This window comes from Oryctolagus cuniculus, chromosome 12 (genome assembly GCF_964237555.1).
Source record: "Oryctolagus cuniculus chromosome 12, mOryCun1.1, whole genome shotgun sequence".
Lineage (NCBI taxonomy): Eukaryota > Metazoa > Chordata > Mammalia > Lagomorpha > Leporidae > Oryctolagus > Oryctolagus cuniculus.
The window spans coordinates 116,241,461-116,265,512 of record NC_091443.1 but is presented as its reverse complement, the minus strand read 5'-3'; the positions used below and the strand labels follow the sequence as shown (position 1 = coordinate 116,265,512).

The 24,052-nt window shown below is 41.4% G+C and overlaps 1 protein-coding gene and 1 pseudogene across 3 annotated transcripts in view; one reads left to right on the top strand and one right to left on the bottom strand.

Annotated features, from left to right (window-relative positions):
* The window catches only part of LOC127485540 (zinc finger protein 717-like), a 51,105-nt gene that overhangs the window by 3,655 nt on the left and 23,398 nt on the right, over nt 1-24,052 (bottom strand). The window contains exons 1-3 of one of the 3 annotated variants that reach the window (XM_070054813.1): nt 11,701-11,827; nt 3,464-3,590; nt 3,127-3,219 (exon numbers count right to left, since the gene is read on the bottom strand). In XM_070054813.1, the coding sequence (XP_069910914.1) occupies nt 3,127-3,219; nt 3,464-3,590; nt 11,701-11,703 (223 nt within the window). In that variant the 5' untranslated portion in view covers nt 11,704-11,827. Of the gene's footprint in view, nt 1-3,126; nt 3,220-3,463; nt 3,591-7,708; nt 8,054-11,700; nt 11,828-24,052 lie in introns of those variants that run through there. The other 2 variants (XM_070054814.1, XM_051828642.2) reach the window with 2 other exon arrangements.
* Nucleotides 21,485-22,374, top strand: LOC100343283 (vacuolar protein sorting-associated protein VTA1 homolog pseudogene; annotated as a pseudogene).

Sequence of the window (24,052 nt, the reverse complement as noted above, 5' to 3'; positions counted from 1 at the left end):
CCTTAATACATTAATATACCATGAGGTTTCCCAATGTTCAAACATGATCCTTTTTACTATGGGAATTTGTCAAGGATGGTAGAATGACATTTGTGCTATGATGTGTGGGATGCCTGCATCTCAAAACAGTGTCAGCTTGAGCCCTGGCTACTCTGCTTTCAGTACAGCTCTCTGCCTATGTAAACTGGAAGGAAGCAGATAATGGTTCATGTGCCTGGGAACCTGTGAGAAACCAGGGAAGACTAGAGGGATTCTAGAGTTTTGGCTTCAGACTTGTTAGACCTAAGTGTTGCAGGCATTTGGGAAGTGAGCTAATAGAGGACCTCTTTCTCTTTCTCCTCTCACTGTCACTCTGCCTTTCACAAAGATGAAATAACTATAAAGTATTTTAAAGAATGGACAAATATTTAATAAAAATATTCACCCACTACCTAGCAATCATTTTTTTTCCCTGTCCTTTTTCCCCAGTTTATTTTTATAAAAATTGTGTGATTTTGCTTCTCTGATATCTCCACCATAAACATGAAAATTTTACTGATCATTTACTTCACGTGGAGAAGAGTGAAATGTGCCTGTAATTTAAGCAGGACATTTAAGGAGTATGATTTGAATCTATGACTGTCTCATGCTCAGTCTTCCTAGGTAAACATCATTTGTGGGATTTTTCAAATGAAAAAGTACTTTGTCTCTATGACAGCTTCCCAAATTCTTAAGGACACCCAACACCTTCAGCTTCTCAGAAGTACAACAGGTACAGAAAATTCCCAGTATACCACTTTAGTTAAACACTCCCTATCAGTTTGAAGAATTTGTTTCTGCAAACCGGGATGTGCTCATCTTCTTTGAAAAGTGTTTTCTAGCTCATTCTGAAATCATCAGTGCTGGTTATCTCCTCTAAATTCTTTCTAGAAACATTCCTGTGTGATAATTTGAATTTCTGGAGGTTTCTGATCAGTTGCCTCCTATTTTCACTGAAAGCTCCATTTCCTATGCTTTTCTTATCTTTTTATTTGGTTATTTTTCAATGATTCTGAAAAATAAGAGAGAAATCATACTTCAAACTCCACCCTTTCGGCTGGCGCTGTGGCTCACTAGGCTAATCCTCCACCTTGCGGCACCAGCACACCGGGTTCTAGTCCCGGTCGGGGCGACGGATTCTGTCCCGGTTGCCCCTCTTCCAGGCCAGCTCTCTGCTGTGGCCAGGGAGTGCAGTGGAGGATGGCCCAGGTGCTTGGGCACTGCACCCCATGGGAGACCAGGAGAAGCGCCTGGCTCCTGCCATTGGATCAGCGCAGTGCGCCGGCCACAGCGCGCTGGCCGTGGCAGCCATTGGAGGGTGAACCAACGGCAAAGGAAGACCTTTCTCTCTGTCTCTCTCACTGTCCACTCTGCCTGTCAAAAAAAAAAAAAAAAAAGAAAGAAAGAAAAAAGAAATCTGAGCCACTCTACATAAACCCACAAGGCTACTTGACCTTGGGCCTCAAAATCTCATTACTTCCTTGGTGAGTCTAGGATCACTTATTTTCATGTTTCATATAAGTTCATGCTTAGTTTATGATTTCTTTTTTTCAAAGATTTACTTTATTTATTTGAAAGTTAGAATTATAGAGAGAGAGACAGAGAGAAGTCTTCCATCTGCTGGTTCACTCCCCATATAGGCACAACAACCAATGCTGGGCCAAAATGAAGTTAGGAGCCAGGAGTGTCTTTTTTGTCTCCCACATGGGTACAGGGGGCCAAGGACTTGGGCCAACCTCTTCTCTTTTCTCAGGTGCATTAACAGAGAGCTGGATTAGAAGAGGACTAGCTGGGACTTGAACTGGCACCAATATGCAATGCTAGTGTTGCAGGCTGGAGCTTTAACACACTGCACCACAGTGTCATTCCTAGCTTCATAATTTCTGATGTCACAGCACAGAGGCTTACTCATGACCATCTTTGATTTTTAAAGATTTATTTATTTATTTGAAAATCAGAGTTACACAGAGAGGAGAGGCAAAGAGAGAATAAGGTCTTGATCCAATGGTTCACCCCTCAATTGGCCACAATGGCCAGAACTGTGCTGATCTGAGCAATGAGTCAGAAATAAGTTTCTGGGGGCTGACATTGTGGCATAGCAGGTAAAGCCACCACCTGCAGTGCCAACATCGCTTATGGGCACCAGTTTAAGTCCTAGCTGCTCCACTTCTGATCCAGCACTCTGCTATGGCCTGGGAAAGCAGTAGAAGATGGCCCAAGTCCTTGGACCCCTGTACCCATGTGGGAGACCTGGAAGAAGCTCCTGGCTCCTAGCTTCAGATCAGTACAGCTCCAGCCACAACAGCCAATTGGGAAGTGAACCAGTGGATGGAAAACCTCTCTTTCTCTCTCTGCCTCTACTTCTTCTCTCTCTCTGACTTTCAAATAAATAAATATATGTTTAAAAAAAACAGAAACAGGCTGAAATAGCGGCTCAATAGGCTAATCCTCTACCTGTGGCACTGGCACACCGGGTTCTAGTCCCGGTCGGGGTGCCAGATTTTGTCCCGGTTGCCCCTCTTCCAGGCCAGCTCTCTGCTGTGGTCCAGGAGTGCAGTGTAGGATGGCCCAGGTCCTTGGGCCCTGCACCCACATGGGAGACCAGGAGAAGCACCTGGCTCCTGGCTTTGGATCAGTGCGGTGTGCCAGCCACAGCACATCAGCCATGGTGGCCACTGGAGGGTGAACCAAGGGCAAAAGGAAGACCTTTCTCTCTGTCTCTCTCTCACTGTGCACTCTGCCTGTCAAAAAAAAAAATTAATCTTAAAAAAAAAGTTTCTGTATGTAACAAGCACTGAAGGAACTAATAAGTGCATGAAGGAAAAGGTATGAACGTATAGAGAAGGACAAGTTAGAATCAGGGGAATGTATCAAACCTAAATAAAAGCCTTAGTAACATCAGAAAATGACTGGATTTTTTTTTTTAATCAAAGAACATCTTCACTAAGAACAAAAGTTAGAAAGATACTGGTATCTCTAAATGCCTGTGTCTGAGGCACAAAACCAGCTTTCATCAGGAGTAAGGCTTGAGAAAAATTCATGGAAAGAACACCAGTCAACATCTACACACTCTGCCTTGGCCTCCCTGTATCTTATGTGCAGACTGACCTGAAAGGCTCTGATTCAAGCATTCATCCACCATCCATGGCTCTTCTCCTTGCTCCAACTTGAAGATCAAGTCAGGTTTGGTAATGCAGTGCCCTATTAACGGAAACAAAGTAAGACTTTGTGAAATCACTATCTTGGGTTATTTAAAGGACTACAGCTTGGTTCAGGAGCTATGCAACAAATGTTCCAATTTGAATCTTTTGTTAGGTGGTAGATGTTCAGATTATTCATGGACTCAAATTCTAATCCTGCCCAATATTAAACATTATAAACTGTTCCCTTATTTATCAAATAGCAAGAAAATGTTATCACTGGGCATGTGAAGGGTGTCACTCACCCAAGGAGAAGAGGCTGCTGTAGGTCTCCAGCATCACATCTCTGTACAGGATCTTCTGAGCATTGTTCATGTTCTGCCATTCCTCCCATGTAAAGTACACAGCCACATCTTCAAATGCTGTCATCACCTATAATAATACACTTCCAGTCAACATGTTAACTCTGTCACAAAACAAACACTGACAGTTGTGTATGGATATGAAGGAAAAAAGAAGGATATGGTTTCACATTAGACTTGTTGGGTGTTTAGAAAGCCACACAGAGCATTCAACAGAGTCCAACCGATGATCTACAGGCTGTGAAACATGCCCAACCTAGAGGGAAACAGGAGGTTCAAATCACAAAGGCCGCATCTGTCAAGGGAAATTGCACAGCAGGCTAGAAGAGGGGCAATACTGACTCTTGACTGGGCAATGTTAAGGAGAAGTATGTAGAAGCATTGAGAAAAAAAGGCAAGAAACCATCAGTGAAACTACAATGGGAATGAACAGAAAACAATTTCCAGGAAAACACCATGCATATCATTTCCAATATGTCAGAGAAAAAATATATTAAAAGACAGGGCAGACATTTAGCTTAGTGTTGTTTATGATGCCACCTCAGAGTGTCTATGATTTCCGATGCCAGCTCTAGTTTCTAGCTCCCAGATAATGCAGACCTGGGGAAGCAATGGTGATGTCACCAATGAAGGAGGCCTAGATTCCATTCCTCAATCCTGGCTTCAGTCCTACCCCACCTATTTGGTATGGTTATCTAGGAAGTGAATTAATGTGTTGAAGCTCTCTATCTCTCAGTCCATCAACTTTTTTCTCTATCAAGCTAATAAATATTTTTAAGTAAGAGAGAAAATACAGGTAAGACAAAGATTACAAATTAGCTTTTGCCCTTGTCTATGATTATTCTACTGATAAACAATTGAAATAACATTATACCTAATTAAAGTGAAAGCAATGGAAATACTTGCCCAAAACATTCAAATGATAAACATTTGAAATAACATTATACATAATTAAAGTGAAAGCAATAGAATTATTTGCCCAAAAAGAGAACCTGGGAATGTCTGCAGTACAATCTGCATTTGTGACTCACTGAGAAAAATGCTTAGAGATTTATTTCAGAACCTGCAATAGTCACCAGAATTGTGATCCAGCAGGCTAAGCCTCCACCATCAATGCTGGCATCCCATGTAAACAGGACTTGACTCCTTGCTGCTCCACTTCCAATCTAGTTCCCTGCTAATCTGATTGAAAGAGCAGTGAAAATGGCCTGAGTATTTGGATCCTTCCACCAATGTGGGAGACCCATGGAGTCCCAGGCTCCTGGCTTTGGCCTGGCCCAGTCTCAGCCATTGTGGGCATTTGGGGAATGAACACTAGAAAGAAGATATCTCCTTTTGTCTCCCTGTCTCTCCCAATCTCTGCAAGTCCACCTTTCAAATAAATAATCTTAAAAACATAAATGAGCCTCCAGTAGATTCTTTTCTCCACACATTCCTTATCCTATTCCAGAATCCAATTCAGCTTCTCAAAGGTATTAAGAACTCCGTTACTCTAACAATTTGAAAACAAACTTAACTGATTTGTTTCCAGCACTAGGGAACTCTTCCTCTTGCAGAATGCTTCATGGGTAGCACTAAAACACTGTTCAGTACATCATCTATGTGTAGAATGTTTCAGACATGACCCCAAAAATGTAGCACATTGTGCTTAGTTTCAACTCAATTCATGTAACAAATATATATTTTGCTATAGCAACAGAAAGACAAGAGACCAAACTGCATTATTATAGATGACAGTAATGTTTCATAATCATGCCAAATTCATAATTCATTTCTGTATATTCTGTGAGAACAAATTTTATGTTTATTTTTCTATTTTAAAATTTTTTAAAGATTTATTTATTTATTTGAAAGTCAGAGTTACACATAGAGAGGAAAGGCAGCGAGAGAGAGAGGTCTTCCATCTGCTGGTTCAGTCCCCAGTTGGCTGCAATGGCTGGAACTGCACCAATCTGAAGCCAGGAACCAGGAGCTTCTTCTGGGTCTCCCACATGGGTTCAGGGGCCCAAGGACATGGGCCATCTTCTACTGCTTTCCCAGGCTATAGTAGAGAGCTGGAGCAGAAGTGGAGCAGCTGGGTCTCAAACCGGTGCCCTTATGGGATGTCGATGCTTTAGACCAGGGCATTAACCCACTGAGCCACAGAGCCAGCCCCATATTTTCCAATTTAATTAACTAGTATACTGGGACTGGCACTGTGGCTAGCAGGTAAAGCCACTGCCTTCAGTGCTGGCATCCCATATTGGTGCCAGTTCAAGTCCCAGTGGCTTCACTTCCAATCCAGCTCTCTGCTATGGCCTGAGGATTCAGTAGGAGATGGCCTAAGTCCTTGGGCCCCTGAACCCATGTGGGAGACCCAGAAGAAGCTCTTCACTTCTAGCTTTGGACCAGTGCAACTCCGGCCATTGTGGCAAACTGGGGAGTGAACCAGCAGATGGAAGACTCTCTCTCTCTCTTCCTCTGCCTCTCTGTAACTCTGACATTCAAATAAATAAAAAAAATCTAAAAAAATAAATATATAAACTAGCATTAAACACCTAAAATGAGTACTGACAAGCTGGGGAATAATTTAGAAAAAAAACACTTACAGGTGATATATTAATTTTCTTTCCTCTTAGAAACATGTGGAGGACCCAGAATCATACCTCGGAGAGAAGGTGAATGGCAGGAGTTCAAAGAAAACTCTGGAGGCCAACGCTGTGGCATAATGGGTAAAGCTGCTGCCTGCAGTGCCAGCTTTCCATATGGGTTCTGGTTCGAGTCCTGCCTGCTCAACAACAATCTAGCTTTCTGCTATCTCCTGAGAAAGCAGTGGAACATGGTCCAAGTCCTTGGGCCACTGCACCTGCATGGGAGACCCAGAAGCTCTTGGGTCTTGGCTTTGGATTGGCTGAGCTCTGGCCTTTGCAGTAATTTGGAGGGTGAGCCAGCAGATAGAAGACTTTCTCTCTCTGCAACTCTTTCAACAAATAAATGAAACCTTAAAAAAAAAAAAAAAACCTTCTGGTTTCCTTCTGCACTGAACAGTGTGAAAAAAGGATACAATAGAATGAATAAAGAATAATAAATACATTAACCAAGAAAACATCAGCTCCACTGTTGAGGAATAAACCTGTAAAAATAGAAATACATAGGAAAATGCACCCACCTATATTAAGTGGCAGAGATTAAACAGAAGTTATCATTGGTTTAATGAAAGCATCATCTACAAATTTTGTAAAATAACAATGTAAAAGTAAAAAGTTGAGTGTTCAAATGAATGAGGTTTTCAGAGATAAACATTATGTTATTAAAGTTTATACTAAAGAAAGTTAACAAATACACACAATGTATATTTAATGCAGTGCACTTTACCAGTAATGATTCCAAGTAGCACCTTTCCCTGTATTCATCCCTTCACAAAACCCTGGATTGGGGCTGGCACTGTGGCCTAGAGGGTAAAACTGCCACCTGCAGACTGGCATCCCATATAGGCACTGGTTTGATTCCCAGCTGCTCCACTTCTGATCCAACTTTCTGCTATGGCCTGGGAAAGCAGTAGAAGATGGCCCAAGTCCTTGGGCCCCTGTACCCATCTGGGAGACCCAGAAGAAGCTCCTGGATCCTGGCTTTGGATTGGCACAGCTCTGGCCATTGCAGCCAACTGGGGAGTGAACCAGCAGATGGAGAGCTCTCTCTCTCTGCCTCTCCCTCTCTCTGTGTGTAACTCTTTCAAATAAATAAATAAATCTTTTTAAAGAAGACCCTGAATTTCACCAGTAAAAGTTATAGAAATAGACAATTTGTTAAAATATTTATTTATATGAAAGAGTTACACACAGAGAGAAGGAGAGGCAGAGAAGAGAGAGAGAGAAAGAGAGAGAGAGAGGGAGGGAGGGAGGGAGAGAAGGAGGGAGAAAGGGAGGTCTTCAAACTGCAGGTTCACTCCCCAGATGGCTGCAATGGCTGGAGCTGTGTAGATCCAAAGATATGAACCAGGAGCTTCTTTCAGGTCTCCCACAAGGGAGCAGGGGCCAAAGGACTTGGACCATCTTGTACTGTTTTCCCAGGCTGTAGCAAAGAGCTGGATCAGAAGTGGAGCAGCCAAGTCATGAACTGACACCCATATGGGATGCTGGCACTGCAGGTGGTGTCTACCTGCTATGTCACAGAACCAGCCCCAGCAAAGACAATTTGTAAAGTATTTACCTTCTCAGATTTTCTTTTTCTGACAGTTATCTTCTGAAAAACCCTGGGGCCTGCCTGTTGAGGAGATAGTATGTAAGCTGGCACCGTGGCTCACTAGGGTAATCCTCCACCCGCAGCACTGGTACTCCAGGTGCTAGTCCCAGTTGGGGTGCCGGTTCTGACCCAGTTGCTCCTATTCCAGTCCAGCTCTCAGCTGTGGCCTGGGAAGGCAGTGGAGGATGGAGACCAGGAGGAAGTGCCTGTCTCTTAGCTTTGGATCAGCACAGCATGCTGGCCATAGCGGCCATTTGGGGGGTGAACCAATGGAATGAAGACATTTCTCTCTGTCTCTCTCTCTCACTAATTCTGCCTGTCAAAAAAAGAGAAAAAGATATAATATGTAGCCAAGATTCACCACAAACCCCAGACACTTAAGAGAAGCCTCAATCAGTTCCACAAATGGCTAAACTCTCATTTCTGCTCCTGGACTGATCATAGGAACTGCCCAGCTGAGTACAGCCTATAACACAGAGTCAGAACTGCAAATCAAATGGCTATTTGTTAAGCCATTGTGTTTTCTGATTTGTCCTGCATCAAATGCTGATATATATCAGTAAGTATGGCAGAAAGTTGAATTACATGCAAACTACAATGCATACAACTTCAAAATTTCATTTGGAAGTTCCCATAAAACAGGGCCAGCATTGTCACATAGCAAGTAAACATGCTGTCTGCAATACAAGCACCCCATATGTGCACAAAATAATCAACGTGATACACCACATTAACAGACTGCAGAAGAAAAACCATATGATTATCTCAATAGACGCAGAGAAAGCATTTGATAAAATACAACACCCTTTCATGATGAAAACTCTAAGCAAATTGGGTATAGAAGGAACATTCCTCAATACAATCCAAGCAATTTTTGAAAAACCCACGGCCAACATCCTATTGAATGGGGAAAAGTTGGAAGCAAGACTAGTATCTGCTAATACTAACTGACAGAATTAAAAAGGAGAGAACGATCCAACATGGGAAGTGGGATACACAGAAGACTCTTAGAATGGCAGATGTCCTAAACAGCACTCTGGCCTCAGAATCAGCCCTTAGGGCATTGGGATCTGGCTGAAGAGTCCATGAGAGTATTTTAGGCATGGAAAACCAAGACACACTGGAATAAATAAAAAAATAAAAAATAAAAACCTAAATGAAAGATCCCTGTGAGTGATATCTCAATGGATAGAACAGGCCTTCAAAGAAGGAGCTACCTTTCTCTGAAGGGAGGAAAGAACTTCCACTGTGGGGAGCAACTGGGAGCAACTCGGACTAGACTAAGTTACTGGAATTAAGACTTATTCTATGCATCTGCTCTCCCACAATATGGCGCTGGGAGAGGAGGAACCAGCTTCTACACAGCTGCCTCCAGTTCAACCAATAAACAGCAGGACCTGCTCCTGATTGCAGGAGAGCAGCGTACTCGGTGTCTGGGTAGCAGAGTTGGGATTGGTGGAAGAGGACTATAAAGGAGGAGAGAGACAACATGCACCAGGAACATCTAAGAGGAACATCTATCTGAAGGAACACCTGTGCAGCCCCCGAGAGAGCCGGCCGGCGGTGTGCCGCTCCCCCGCGGAACTGGGGAAAGTGGCTAGGGGGAACCGCCCTTCCATGGAGGTGGAAGGGTCGGTAGCCAACCCGGGAAGAACCAGCAGCAAACCCGGGGAGGGCCGAGCAGATGAAAGAACAACGCAGGGTCCTGTGTCGTTCCTCCACAAAGACAGGGAGCAACATAATGGCGCTGTGACTTGGATATGAAGCCTAGGCAGGGTTTAGTATCGTTCCTCCATGAAGAGGGGGAGCGACATAATGGTGCTGTGACTCGGATATGAAGCCTAGGCAGGGTTTAGTGTCGTTCCTCCGCGAAGAGGGGGAGCGACATTCCACTTTGACTATGACCTTGTCTAAATAAGATCAGAGTCGGTGAACTCAAAAGGCTTCCACAGCCTTGGCAACACATGACAAGAGCCTAGGGTGATTACTGATGTCATAAACAAGACTGTCAATAGTTAAATCAACAACAGGAGTCACTGTGCACTTACTCCCCATGTATGATTTCTGTACTTAATATGTTGTCCAATGTGAAGTAATGCTATAACGAGTACTCAAACCGTACTTTACACTTTGTGTTTGTGTGGGTGAAAACTGTTTAAATCTTTACTTAATATATGCTAAATTGATCTTCTGTATATAAAGATAATTGAAAATGAATCTTGATGTGTTGGAATGGGAGAAGGAGCTGGAGATGAGAGGGTTGCAGGTGGGAGGGGAGTTACGGGGCGGGGAAGCCATTGTAATCCAAAAGCTGTACTTTGGAAATTTATATTTATTAAATAAAAGTTAAAGAGAAAAAGAAAACAGGGGGCAGAAGCATAGCCCAGGTACCAAGTATATAACAGACTAGATTTTACAGACCTCCATTTCTAGAGATGCTGATAGTGGAATGATGTAATGGGCATGTGGTAGGAAGCAATGCAAATAGTGACTCTCAGATTGGAGAGGTTATCCCTCCACCCCAGGCTGCACCCTTAAGACCACTGTCTTTCTAATCCACTCACAACTCTCTTTTGAATGCTGGTCCAGAACTTCTATTACCACCAAGTCTTGAAAACTAATGAATGAGGCAAGGTATTATCAAGTATATCTTGTTCACTCTGGTCAATATGATCCATAACTGCTTGGACCATGCAACTAGGATCTTTACTTTTTAATGACTCTTGTCTCTGCTCTGAGCCTTAAGGTGTTATCTCAGCATTAAGTTGTATTCTGTTAGAAAAGATTCCTATTTACTGAGCTCCCTTCTTCAAATGCCATAAAAACTTCTCACTTCCAAAGGAAATGGGACTGTCCCCCAGTATCCAAACTTCCATGTTCCCAGAAACTATGTATTGTATAAGTTCTGTAACCTCAAATGAGTAGCACTGGGAAGACTATACAGTGCAGGAAATGAGAAACTTCATTTAAAGAAGATACACCAGAAACCCCATAAATGCAATTGCAACACAGTGTAAGTCAGCATGCACACATCTCACAGTAAAGACATTTCACTAGTTTTGTTGCTATACTCATCTTAAAGATGAGTAAACAGTGACAGGTGCAACCTACATTCAGCTCATATACAATTCGGCTCAAGTGGTCTGAACACCCATCTCCATCCCACGGCCATCTTGTATGAGACTAGTTATCTACAGAAATTTTAGAACCCCTTTCTGTATAGCTGGAGACCCACTGGTCTTCTGTCAGACACATCATCTTCTTTTTTTAAAAAAAGATTTATTTTTATTTATTTGACAGGCAGAGTTACAAAAAGGGGTAGAGACAGAGAGAGAGGTCTTCCATCCGCTGGTTCACTCCCCAGATGGCCACAACGGGGCTGTGCCAATCCGAAGAGGAGCCAGGAGCTTTTTCTGGGTCTCCCACATGGGTGCAGGGGTCCAAGGACTTGGGCTATCTTCTACTGCTTTCCCAGGCCACAGCAGAGAGCTGGATCAGAAGAGGAGCCGCCAGGATTAGAACTGGCACCCATATGGGATGCTGGCACTTCAGCCCAGGGCACTAACCCACTGAGCCACAGCGCTAGCCCCTCATCTTCTGACAAAAAAAAAAAAAAAAAAAAAAATCCTTGAAAATCCAACATTATTCATTCCTTCCATGGCTTTGGAACTGAGGATCTACCACTGGTATCCCTTCCTGAACCAGCCAAGGTCTATAGGGTGTACCTGAAAGAGAGATTATAATGCCTCCAATCTACAACTGCACCTATGCCATCAAGAGACAGGAACCTGCCCTGCTCTCCAAAGTTCCTTTTACCCCTACACTAACATTCACAGACATAGAAACCAATCACACAGTCCTTGAGCAATATGAGGACAGCTTCAGGACCAGAAATTCTCTAAAGATGGTGGGCGTGGTCGCAATGGCATATGCTGAGAAGGAAAACAAAGGAGACTTACCATGATCTTTCCCTGTTGACATCACAGGCTGATGGAGCTACTTTCCCTGTAAAGCAGTGCACACCTCCGTTAGGAAGAAATTTGCTGGAAAATCAACCTCTTAGGATACAGTGAGGATACATAAAACTTGTCTAACCACACGAAGTGCTCGCATAATATTATAATTCCTCATTAATTCCTGGCTTGGCAAATACATTTGAAAGAAACATACTATAAGTTGGCTGGCACCATGGCTCACACGGCTAATCCCCCACCTGTGGCACCAGCACCCTGGGTTCTAGTCCCAGTCGGGGTGCTGGATTCTGTCCCAGTTGCTCCTCTTCCAGTCCAGCTCTCTGCTGTTGCCCAGGAATGCAGTGGAGGATGGCCCAGGTCCTTGGGCCCTGCACCTGCATCAGAGACCAGGAGGAAGCACCTGGCTCCTGGCTTTGGATCAGCACAGCGTGCCGGCCGTGGCGGCCACTTGGGGTGTGAACCAATGGAAAAAGGAAGACCCTTCTCTCTGTCTCTCTCTTTCTCTCACTCTCTCACTGTCTAACTCTGCCTGTCAAAAATAAAAAAAAAAAAGAAAAGAAACATAGTATAAGTGGAGAAATTAAAATGTGGAAAGAATTTTTGGAAATTGTCATTATATATATTAATATTTTTTCAATTCTCATAATTAAATTGTGGTTCTAAAACCTCAAAGACTTCTACAGATACTTAGAAAAAACCTCCAAGGACTCTCTTTAACTTTAGTGTTTAAAGAAGAAAATAATATCCTGAATAAATCATTTTTAATCCTTTAAAATGATGCTTGATCTTACTTACTAAAATAATTTGTGGACCATCAATGGATCATATTTTACAGTAAAATAGTAATAATTTGGTGCATTAATATGGCTGGAAAACAGGGTGAATGCCTTGTAAAATCTTTGTGAATATTTAAAACTGTACTATCTAGAAATTCTTTACCTGGAACATCCTGAAATTCATCTATCCATCACATCCAATTATCTGTATATTTTTAACAAAGCTATATTTAAAAAAAAAAAACTGCACTTAAGTAGTGGTTTCTGACACAAATTAGACAAGAGACAAATATTAGGGTGTCATTGAGCTCCTGCTTTTACTCCTCTTCTAGTCTAAATGAGAATTGCCATGAAATTATAGACAAACTCTTGAGGATTTGAGTGATGGTCTCATGGGCCATTGACTGTTGGCCCACAGCTATTGGTCATTTTTTTCTATGTATAGTGTATGAATTGTGCCTTGCAAATGCCTGTATCAGCACTTATCTGGTAATTGCCTTTCAGTGACTTCATTCTGCAAATTGAAGGACCTCAGTCTTGAACTTCAATCTTACATAACTTCACCTCAGACCCAGAATAAAATTATTACTTAATTCCCAGCATCATACAATGTAAACAGAAAATGAAGTTGTAGGCATCAAACAAGAATAGTATCATGAAATAATGAATTCCCTTGTCCTTTCTAAAAATTATTGCTCCCCATAGTGGTAGTCACACACTTCTGACAGCAGGAGTTGCTGATTTTAGAATTATGGTTGAAAATTCTGTGGGGATTCCTGAGAAGAAAGTGGGAGGGCAGCATGCAACACTCAATTGTTGTTGATTGATCTTTTACAATTCATTTTCTCTCACTGATTTTAAATACACCTTTGTTTTTATTTGACAGGTAGAGTTATAGACAGTAAGAGAGAGACAGAAAGGTCTTCCTTGTGCTGGTTCACTCCCCAAATGGCTGCTGTTGCCAGTGCTGCATTGATCCAAAGCTAGGAGCCAGGTGCATCTTCCTGGTCTCCCATGTGGGTGCAGGGGCCCATGCACTTGGGCCATCCTCCACTGCCTTCCCTGGCCACAGCACAGAGCTGGACTGGAAGAGGAGTAACCAGGTCTAGAACCTGGTGCCCATATGGGACGCTGGTGCCACAGGTGGAGGATTAACCAAGTGAGCCATGGCGCCAAGCCCTAAATACACCTTCTGACTAGCATTTATAATTTCAAGCACTTAGAAATAGGAGCTCTAACACTTGATTTTACTGAATCAATACTGAAAAATATAGTCCCTAAGATATAAAGAGAGTGAGGATCACAGACTGAAACTAATTCAGGATCCTACAAGGACTAAATTTGAGGTCAAGCTTGAGCTACTTATCACTAATAGAAGCAACCAGTGTTATCTGATCAAGTTTTACTAGATGGGAATGGTATCCCATATTTGTGCCAGTTTGTGTCCCAGTCTCTCCACTCCTGATCCAGCTCCCTGCTATTGAACCTGGGAAAATAGCAGCAAAAGATGGCCCAAGTGTGTGGGCCTCTGCCCACACCATAGTGCCAGCCCTAATAAGTCTTAAAAACCTAAAGAATGAAAATGTAAAATATATCAATTATAGTTGTATATAGGTATAAATTTCTGAAAAGTACATAATTTCATCCTTTTTGACATCTAAAACTTATTTGTAAATTATATAATTAAAAAAGATAAAAAGACATTGATTCTTATGTCTCTTCAGCATAAGACATCAACTTTTCCAGGTTCTAGATGCACTTATTCACAGAGTTTCATAGAAGTAATCAGTAATGTGGCTCAAATAACAGTCTTACCCAGGGAATCCCCCTAAATTTAAACAGGGTGCTCAATACCATGTTAGAAAAGTTTCAAAATATGTATCAGAAGAAAAAAATAATTTATTTGGTACATCTCATTTTAACTATAGTATTACCTAAATTTCCAATAGTCAGATGTACTCAAAAAATCCCACAGGTGGGAGAGATGGCCTAACACAGAAAGTAATTATTAAAATAAAAATTTTAAGCTACAACTAGGGAAAATAACACTCCACAGGTCCCAAACTAAAATAATTAAGATGACATAATAAAAGGAAACTCAATGTCTTCATGCATTAAAATGTATTACATTAAACTTAATAAACAAAAAGGTGATTATTCCAGCTGTTTCCCACTTAGCAGCCCAATTTTACCTGTTGAATCTGGAAAAAAGTAAATGGCATCTCACGGTAGATTGCTAAAATCTTAATGCTATATGCCATCGATTATGTCCACCACACTTTATATCTAATATTAACATATCTGATGCCTCTTAATAGATAAATGACCTGTCTTAACTATTACAAAAGTGGCAAATGTGTTTTTGCTCAAAGCTTTTCCAATAGCTCCTCAGTCTAGTTTGCCTTCACTTTGAAAAGACACTTTTTCTAGGGTATACATGAGCATTTCATTGACTTGGCCATCAAACATAATTTTTGCAAAGAATTTAACTGTACCCAGCTTTTATCAGGAGCACAAGAATATATCACATTGATGACTTCCTGCCTTCATGAGACTATTTAACACACTTGTGAAGAACATACAATGCTAATACCTTTTAGTCCTTCCTGGGTTTTGGTGTAATGCATGCCTCATTTAAAAAATTAATTGTCATGGATGCTACAAATCAGCCCAGCTTATATGGCCTCCCTTCCAATGAAAAGTGCTAAAATCAGTCAAATTGAATTCTGTAGGCACTATCCTTAGTGCTCTCAGTGACTTCTTCACTCGTGGAGCTCATATGCCTTCTAAATTCTCTGGATCATTTGTGATATCCATTACTTCTCAAGGGCTGTGATGCAAGGAATAACCTCTCTTGGAACCTTGCTATGTGCCAGTAAAATTAAATTAGATGGCTATTAATTGTGCTAAACTGGAAAAACAGTCACCTACATGCCTTGAGCCTGTGATTCTCCAAACCTTGTTATCTAGTAGGACTTTGGCCATGGATATAGAACAGTGAAACATGAGAATGGCTACTAAGGCCTCCTTAATAGATGATGGACCCAAACTTGACATACTCCGTTTGGCAAAGGGGATGGCTTCCAATGTCTGCTGTCTATGTCCAGATGCCAGAGTACAGCAGGAAGTCACTATTCTAGCATTAAAAAAGAAAAACCATTTAAGTTCAGCTGGACACCATTCTGCTGACTGTTGATCTCATTACTATTAATCTGGATGCCTTCACTGGTGACAATCCAGAGACCCAAAGTAGTCACAGCCATTATCTGCTAACAAAAGCTTAAACCAAGAGTTATGAATTAGTATCTGTTATATCACAATTCCTCAGAACCCATCTAGTCCAAACCTTGAAGCTGTTATACTTGGCTCACCCATAAATAGGACATTAATTGTGCCAGATGGGCTCTATATCCTTGTACTGCAAGGAGGATGTCACAGATATTGATGCTCCAAACTTATCCAGCTCCCTACTAATGTGTCTGGGAAAGCAGCAAAGGCTTGCCCAAATGCTTGGGCCCCTGAACCCATGTGATATCTAGAAGAAGCTCCTATCTTACGAGATCAGCCTGGTCTAGCCCCAGTCATTGCAGCCATTTTGGAGGAGAACAAACCAAAAGGAAGATCAGTCTCTCCCTTTCTCACTCTAACACTGCCTTTCAAATATATAAATAAATCTTTTAAGTGTAATCATTTTAATAGATTCCTCAGTGCTCAATCATGATGACTTTTGCCTCCTTAAGAACATTTTCATTTATTTTTTAAAGATCTGTTTATTTGAAAGGTAGAGAGGGGGCTGGTGTTGTGCTGCAGTATGCCAAGCTGCCATCTGTTATACTGGCATCCCATATAGTCACCGGTTCAAGTCCCACTTGTTCCACTTCTGATTTAGCTTCATGCTAATAGTCTGATAAAGAGTGGAAGATGGCCCAAGCACTTGGACTCCTGCCACCCCAATGGGTGACTCAGAAGAAGCTCCTGGTTTCAACAAGGCCTAACACTGGCCATTGGAGCCACCAGGGGAGTGAACGAGATGATGGAAGATCTCTCTATGTCTGTCTGTCTGTCTGTCTCTCTCTCTCTGTGACTTCCAAATAAAGAATTAAATAACTTTTAAAATTATTTTAAAAAGGACAGAGAAACACACACAAAGTGGTTGAGGAGAGAGAGGCAAAGAGGTCTTCCATATGTTAGTTCACTCTCTAAATGTCTGCAAAAGCTGTGGCTGAACCAGGCTCTCAAGTCCCCTAATAAGTAGTAGATCTTGCACTTAGGTGAAAGGAACTGAAGAATTTGAGCCACTACCCCATGATTCCCAGAGATATTAAGCAGGAAACTGGTTTGGAAGTAGAGCACTGAAAACTTAGATTAGCACTGCAATATAGAATGTGGGCATCACATGCAATGGCCAACAAATTAGAAAACCTAGAAGAAATCAAAACACATGCTAGATAACAAAATTGAGTCATGAAGACATATGGAAAACCTAAACGAACCAAAAACCAAGACAGATATTGAATCAGTAACAAAAACTCTCCAAAGAAAAGCCCAAGGGCTGGCGCCACGGCTCACTAGGCTAATCCTCCGCCTAGCAGCACCAGCACACCGGGTTCTAGTCCCGGTTGGGGCACCGGATTCTGTCCCGGTTGCCCCTCTTCCAGGCCAGCTCTCTGCTGTGGCCAGGGAGTGCAGTGGAGGATGGCCCAAGTGCTTGGGCCCTGTACCCCATGGGAGACCAGGAAAAGCACCTGGCTCCTGGCTCCTGCCATCGGATCAGCGCAGTGCGCCGGCCGCAACGCGCCGGCCGCGGCAGCCATTGGAGGGTGAACCAACGGCAAAGGAAGACCTTTCTCTCTGTCTCTCTTTCTCACTGTCCACTCTGCCTGTCAAAAAAATAAAAAAAAAAATTAAAAAAAAAAAAGAAAAGCCCAAGACCAGATAGCTTCAGTGCTAAATTCTACCAGACTTTCAAAACAGAACCAATTCCAATTCTTCTTTAAGCTATTCAAAACAATTGAAAGAGAAGAGTATTCCCAAACTCCTTCTATTTGGCCAGTGTCACCTTATTTTCTAAACCAGAAAATGATACAATAGAGAAAGAGAATTAAAGAACAATATCTCTGAAGCACGGATGCAAAAATTCTTAACAAAATACTAAATAATAAAAATCCAACAACAGATCATATAGATAATTTACCTGGACCAAGTGGAATGTACCCCTGGTATGCAGGGATCATTCAACATATGTAAATCAATAAATGCAATACGTGACACTCAAAAACTAAAGAATCTCAATAGATGAAGAGAAAGTATTTGATAAAAAACAGCCTTTCATTATAAAAACCTTAAGCAAGTTGGGTATAGAAAGAACATTCCTTAACACATTCAAGGCAATATATGACAAATCTTCAACAACATCATATTGAATGGGAAATCTTGGAAGCATTTCCATTAAGATCTGAAACCACGGTTGCTCTCCATCACTACTAACAGTTTTAGCCATGGCAATAATTCAAACAAAAGAAATTAAAAAAAAAATTAGAAAGGAGAAAGTCCAATAATCTGTTTGCAGATGACATGATCCTATATATTGGGAAACCAAAAGACTCCAGCAAAAGATTATTGAAACTCATAAGAGAGTTTGGTAAAGTTGTAAGATATAAAATCAACACACAAAAATCAATAACCATTATATACACAAATATGCCATTGCTGAAAAATAACTTATCAGATCAGTGCCATTCACAATAACCATAAAAATTTTTTATTACCTTGGAATAAATTTAGTCAAGGGTGTGAAAGATCTTTACAAGAAAAATTACAAAACATTAAAGAAATACATGTTCATAAATTGGAATATCATCAAAATTCCCATACTACCAAAATAAATTGTTTTTAATTTTATTTTTACAATCATTTTATTTGAGTGGCAGTTATAGACAAAGAGAGGGAGAGACAGAAAGCGATGTCTTCTAACTGCTGGTTAATTCTCCAAATGGCTGTAATGGCTGTAATGGCTGGTGCTGGGCTGATCTGAACCCAGGAGCTACAAGCTTCCTCCTCATCTTCTATGTGGATACAGGAGCCCAAGCACTTGGGCCATCTTCCTCTGCCTTGAGCAGAGAGCTGGATCAGAGGAGCAGCTGGGACCCAAACTGGCATCCATGAGATGCCAATGCCACAGAGGCTCAACTTACTATTCCACAGTGCCAGTCCCCCAAAAGCAATTTACAGATTCAATGTGATCTCAATCAAAATATCAACAACAGTTAGGAAAAAAATGATGTTAAAATTGGGATGAAATACCAAGGCAATCTTAATAAAAAGCAAAGAGGAAGGCATCACACTTCCAGAATTCAAGATCTACTACAGGGCAGTTATAATAAAAATAGCTTGTTATTGGCATGCCAAAAGACATGTAGACCTATGAAAAGAATAGAACCTCTGAAAATTAATCTGCATGTCTAAAACCAGTTAGTTTGTGACAAACAAATTTAAAGCAATCTCTGGAGAAAGGACAATCTCTTCAAAAATAGTGCTGGGAAAATTTGTTCTTCACAATGTAGTAGGAAACAAGATCCCCACATTGCAACTTGTACAAAAATTAACTGTAATTGGATCAATCATCTAAATCTAGGGGAAAATATCAGGGAAACTCTGCAAGACATTGTCATAGTCAAAGACTTTTGGAAAAAGACTCCATGAAGCACAGACAATAAAAGGAAAAATAGCCAAAGGAGATTATATCAAGCTAAGACACTTCTGAACTGCAACTAAGGAAGCAACTGACAGAATACAAGAAAATATTCACAAACTATTAGCAAAAATCTCCAAAATCTCTATGAGCTCAACAACAAAACAAAGAATCCAGTTCAAGAAATGGGCAACAGGCATTTTTCCTGTTATATTAACAGGCAGTTTTAACAAGCATTTTTCCAAGGAAGAAATTCAAATGGCCAACAGACACATGAAAAAATGTTCAGGATCACTAGCCATCAGGGAAATGCTAATAGAAACCACAGTGAGATTTCTCCTCACCCCAGTTAGTATGGCTATCATACAGAAACCAAAAATCATTTTGGGACAGACACTGTGGCCTAGTGGGTTAAGCCACTGTCTGCAGTACTGGCATCCCATATGAGTGCTGGTTTGAGTCCTGGCTGTTCCACTTTTGATCCAGCTTTCTGCTAATGAACCTGAGAAAGCAGTGGATGATGGCTCATGTGCTTGGATCCCTGTACCCACGTGGCAGACCTGGATGAAGTTCCTGGCTCCTGGCTTCAATCTAGCCCTGCCTTGGCCATTGTGGTCATTTGGGGAGTGAACCAGCAGAGATCTCTCTCTCTCTTTCTCTGTAAATCTGCAATTCAAATAAATAAATAAATCATTTTTAAAAAATCACCAAGTATTTTACTGAACAATTTTAAATGTTGTATGAGCAGACATCTACAACCATTGAATTATTTTTACAATAGTCAGTCTGGTTTAAACTGCTTTTCTGTGAATTTAAGAATATGTACTTGAGGGCCGGCGCCGCGGCTCACTAGGCTAATCCTCCGCCTAGCGGCGCCGGCACACCGGGTTCTAGTCCCGGTCGGGGCGCCGGATCCTCTCCCGGTTGCCCCTCTTCCAGGCCAGCTCTCTGCTGTGGCCAGGGAGTGCAGTGGAGGATGGCCCAAGTGCTTGGGCCCTGCACCCCATGGGAGACCAGGAAAAGCACCTGGCTCCTGGCTCCTGCCATCAGATCAGCGCGGTGCGCCGGCCGCAGCGCGCCGGCTGCGGCGGCCATTGGAGGGTGAACCAACGGCAAAAGGAAGACCTTTCTCTCTGTCTTCTCTCTCACTATCCACTCTGCCTGTCAAAAAAAAAAAAAAATATGTACTTGAAAAAAGTATAGGCTTGAGCCAGCGCCATGGCTCACTACGCTAATCCTCCACCTTGCGGTGCCGGCACACCGGGTTCTAATCCCATTTGGGGCACTGGATTCTGTCCCAGTTGCCCCTCTTCCAGGCCAGCTCTCTGCTGTGGCCAGGGAGTGCAGTGGAGGATGGCCCAAGTCCTTGGGCCCTGCACCTGCATGGGAGACCAGGAGAAGCGCCTGGCCCCTGGCTTTGGATCAGTGCAGTGCACCGGCTGCAGTGGCCATTGCAGGGTGAACCAACGGAAAAGGAAGACCTTTCTCTCTGTCTCTCTCACTGTCCACTCTGTCAAAAAAAAAAAAAAAATGAAGATGGCCCAATTCCTTGGGCCCCTGCACCCATGTAGGAGACCTGGAAGAATCTCCCGGCTCTTGGCTTCAGATCAGCACAGCTCCAGCTATTGCAGCCATTTGGGGAGTGAATTAGCAGATGGCAGAGACCGACTCTCTCTCTGTCTTTCTGATTTTCTGTAACTCTGCCTTTCAAATAAATAAATAAATCTTAACAACAACTGTTAGACTGGACTTGGATGGGACTCAAGTATCCCAATGAGAGACTTCAATGATACAAAAGCAAAGAGGTTTATTGTTCTAGCTCAAGCTAGGGTCCACTCCTCCAATCATCACAGCAGTCTTCTGATGAGAATCCATCCCATTTCTTTTGTGGGGTTTATATAGGGTTTTCAGAGACATTCTATACATTATAGCACCATTCAGCAAATCATCTCATTCTGTGGGAAATTTAAAGAACATCTCTTAAAATTGCTTAGTAAATCCAGTGGTGGGAATAGACTAGTAAAGGTGGTTGGATGGCTTTGGGGTTGATGCTTTTTAAAATGATTGGCTAAAGTATAGGGTATGAGCCGCTGGGGTGTATGTTCCAAACTGCAGGGTTTTGGGATGTTATCAATCACCTTAACTGCCTGAAAAGATACCTGGAACTTTAGGTATTTCCCTGCTATCTGCTGATTGGCTGTTGCTAGGAGAGTTTATCACAAGGGGAGTTTATTTTTCTTCTTCCAGAGCTTTTGGCTTAGGATTCAGGGCCTGGTCATGCCCGAGTTACAAGATGGAGGCCTAGTCTAAAATAGCTGCACATTGATCCAGGCTCAGGTTCTTCACAACAACAAAAAGAAACAGTTGAGTGATAATGAAGCTGTTACCTAAGGAGCAGTTGGTTCTGCCCATTTGGGGATTTATTCTTGGAAAATGTTTATATATGCAGACAAGGAACATTGTGCTGGGCAATTTCATAAAAAAAACATGATCAAGTTCTTCTATACTGCAAGTCTTTTAATAGATGTCATAACCGTGTTTGACATAACACTGATGAAAATGTGAAACACAGAAAGTATGCAAGGTGGAAGGCAACATATATCCATAATTGCTTAAAGAATGAGGAGACTCCTCAAGCAGGCCCTATTGCAATTGAGGAAGATACTGATGGTGAAGAAAATGAAGATGGTGTAGTAGCATCTCTGCCCATTCAACACACCTCAGCCATCATCATCTTCAGCAGTTGACCCAGGCAGCATGCCATCAGACAGCTATAGTTGAATACAGATTCCTCTGGGTGCACATGCCCCAGCCAACACACCAACGAAAGTGCCTCATAGCATGGGTGTAACAAGGAATACCATCCAACCTACTCTATAGACTATGCCAGCCATTGATCCTGCACTTTCCAGTACGGTTTCCCAAGGCGATACCCACCTCACCCCTGAGGAGTTTGTTGAGAGCTTAGAGATACTGCAAATATGCTGGCAGTGCTTTTCAATATGAAGATGTAAGCACTGCCATTCAGAATCTACAGAAAGCCCTCAAGTTACTGATGACTGACAGAGAATGAAGACTTTGTACAACAGATCCACGAATCTTTGGCATAAAGAACTAACTCCATTACCCTATCTTCAGCCTATCAAGAGGACAGCTTTAAGAAAGACTTCAGTTGAATTGAATATGATGATAAAATCTGTGATTATCAGATTCCTTTTGAAGCATTCATCAGTAGCCTCAACCAGTTTTTATTGTCCATTTAATGGCTCCAATAATTTATGGGCACATAGGGCTGATGTTGGCAAGATCCTAAAAACACCCTTTGAACCCTGCTTTAGCAAGTGAAAACACAGAAAATATATATTGGAAATAAGCTTTATTAATTTACATACATTAAGAGAATTTTTTAAAAGCCATAATATTTGGACAAACAGATCATATTACTTTGCAGTAAAATTGTAAATCTAATAAAAGATTCCAGAATTGTCTAGATTAGAGATTACCTTTTTGTTTTCCTTAAGACTTATAAAACAAATACAAATGTCCTAAAGTGTTAGATTAACCTGAAAAAATTATGTTCAAAACACAATTTTTATTCATTAGAGTTTATAGTTGACAGAAGGAAAAGTCATTCAGTAAAGAGGTAGAAGTGCTTTCAGACTTAATATTAATAATGTTTGTTTCCCAAATGCTTTTTCTTATCCATTAAGCTTAAGGTGAATTGGTATTTGCTGCATCAGCAGTCTGACTGCATGTCTTAGAGAATGAAAAATAGAGGTCGGTCTGTAGAGATGCGTGAAGAGTTGGTGCTTTTAAGTTAAGATTCTTCTCAGCTGCTGAGGAGTATGTTCCATTGAGTGCATAACTATGAATGATTCAGAAGATTTATGAGACTTAAGATACTCAGTTGTTAACTTTATGAATTTTGTGGGAAATTATGGACTTACTGTGTCACCTGAGTTTGCTGTGTTAAAAAAATAAATACAAAGATTCTTTTTAAATAAAACTTTAAAAAAAGTATAGGATTGTATTGAACAAGATGTATTTAAACTTCATAAAATGCTGTTATTTTAATACAAAACATACATAAGCAAATGTTTTAAACATAAATAATTGATTATAAAAGCTTGTGTTTCTACTCAAATACACTTGTGAAAAGAAATTGCAATTTATCCCCAAAATAATCTAAAATTTCTTAACAGTATCTAACTTAAATAATGAAGGAAAACATCCTAAAACATCTTTTGTTTGTGTGAACTTAATTACAGTACCTTAAATTAGCATTCTCCATCCCAAAGGTTATTAAAAGTTTTGAAAGGGAGATAAACTCCATGAGGTTGGTAGATTTTCTGTTCAAATTCTTCATGTACTTGGGGCTGGTGATGCGGTGCAGAGGTTAATCCTCTGCCTGTGGTGCAGCATCCAGTATGAGTACTGGTTCTAGTCCCGGCAGCCCCTCTTCCAGTCCAGTTCTCTGCTATGGCCTGGGGAAGCAGTGGAAGATGGTCCAAGTGCTTGGGCCCCTGCACCTGCATGGGAGACCAGGAAGAAGCAGCTGGCTCCTGGCTTTAGATCCGTGCAGCTCTGGCCATTGCAGCCATCTGGGGAGTTAATCAACAGAAGGAAGACCTTTCTCTCTGTCTGTAATTCTACCTCTCAACTAAATAAAATCTTAAAAAATATATTCTTTATATACTCATATTAATTACAACCTCCTATTTTAGAAAAATGAGGGTTAATGGTTTATGACTTCTGCTAGTCTGTGATTGTTACAAAGTAAAACTTCTAGTTTTATCTAGAAGATAATTCCTTATCTGCAATCACCTTATTTTAACAAAAATTGTGGTACTAAGTTAATAGTCTTTAAGTA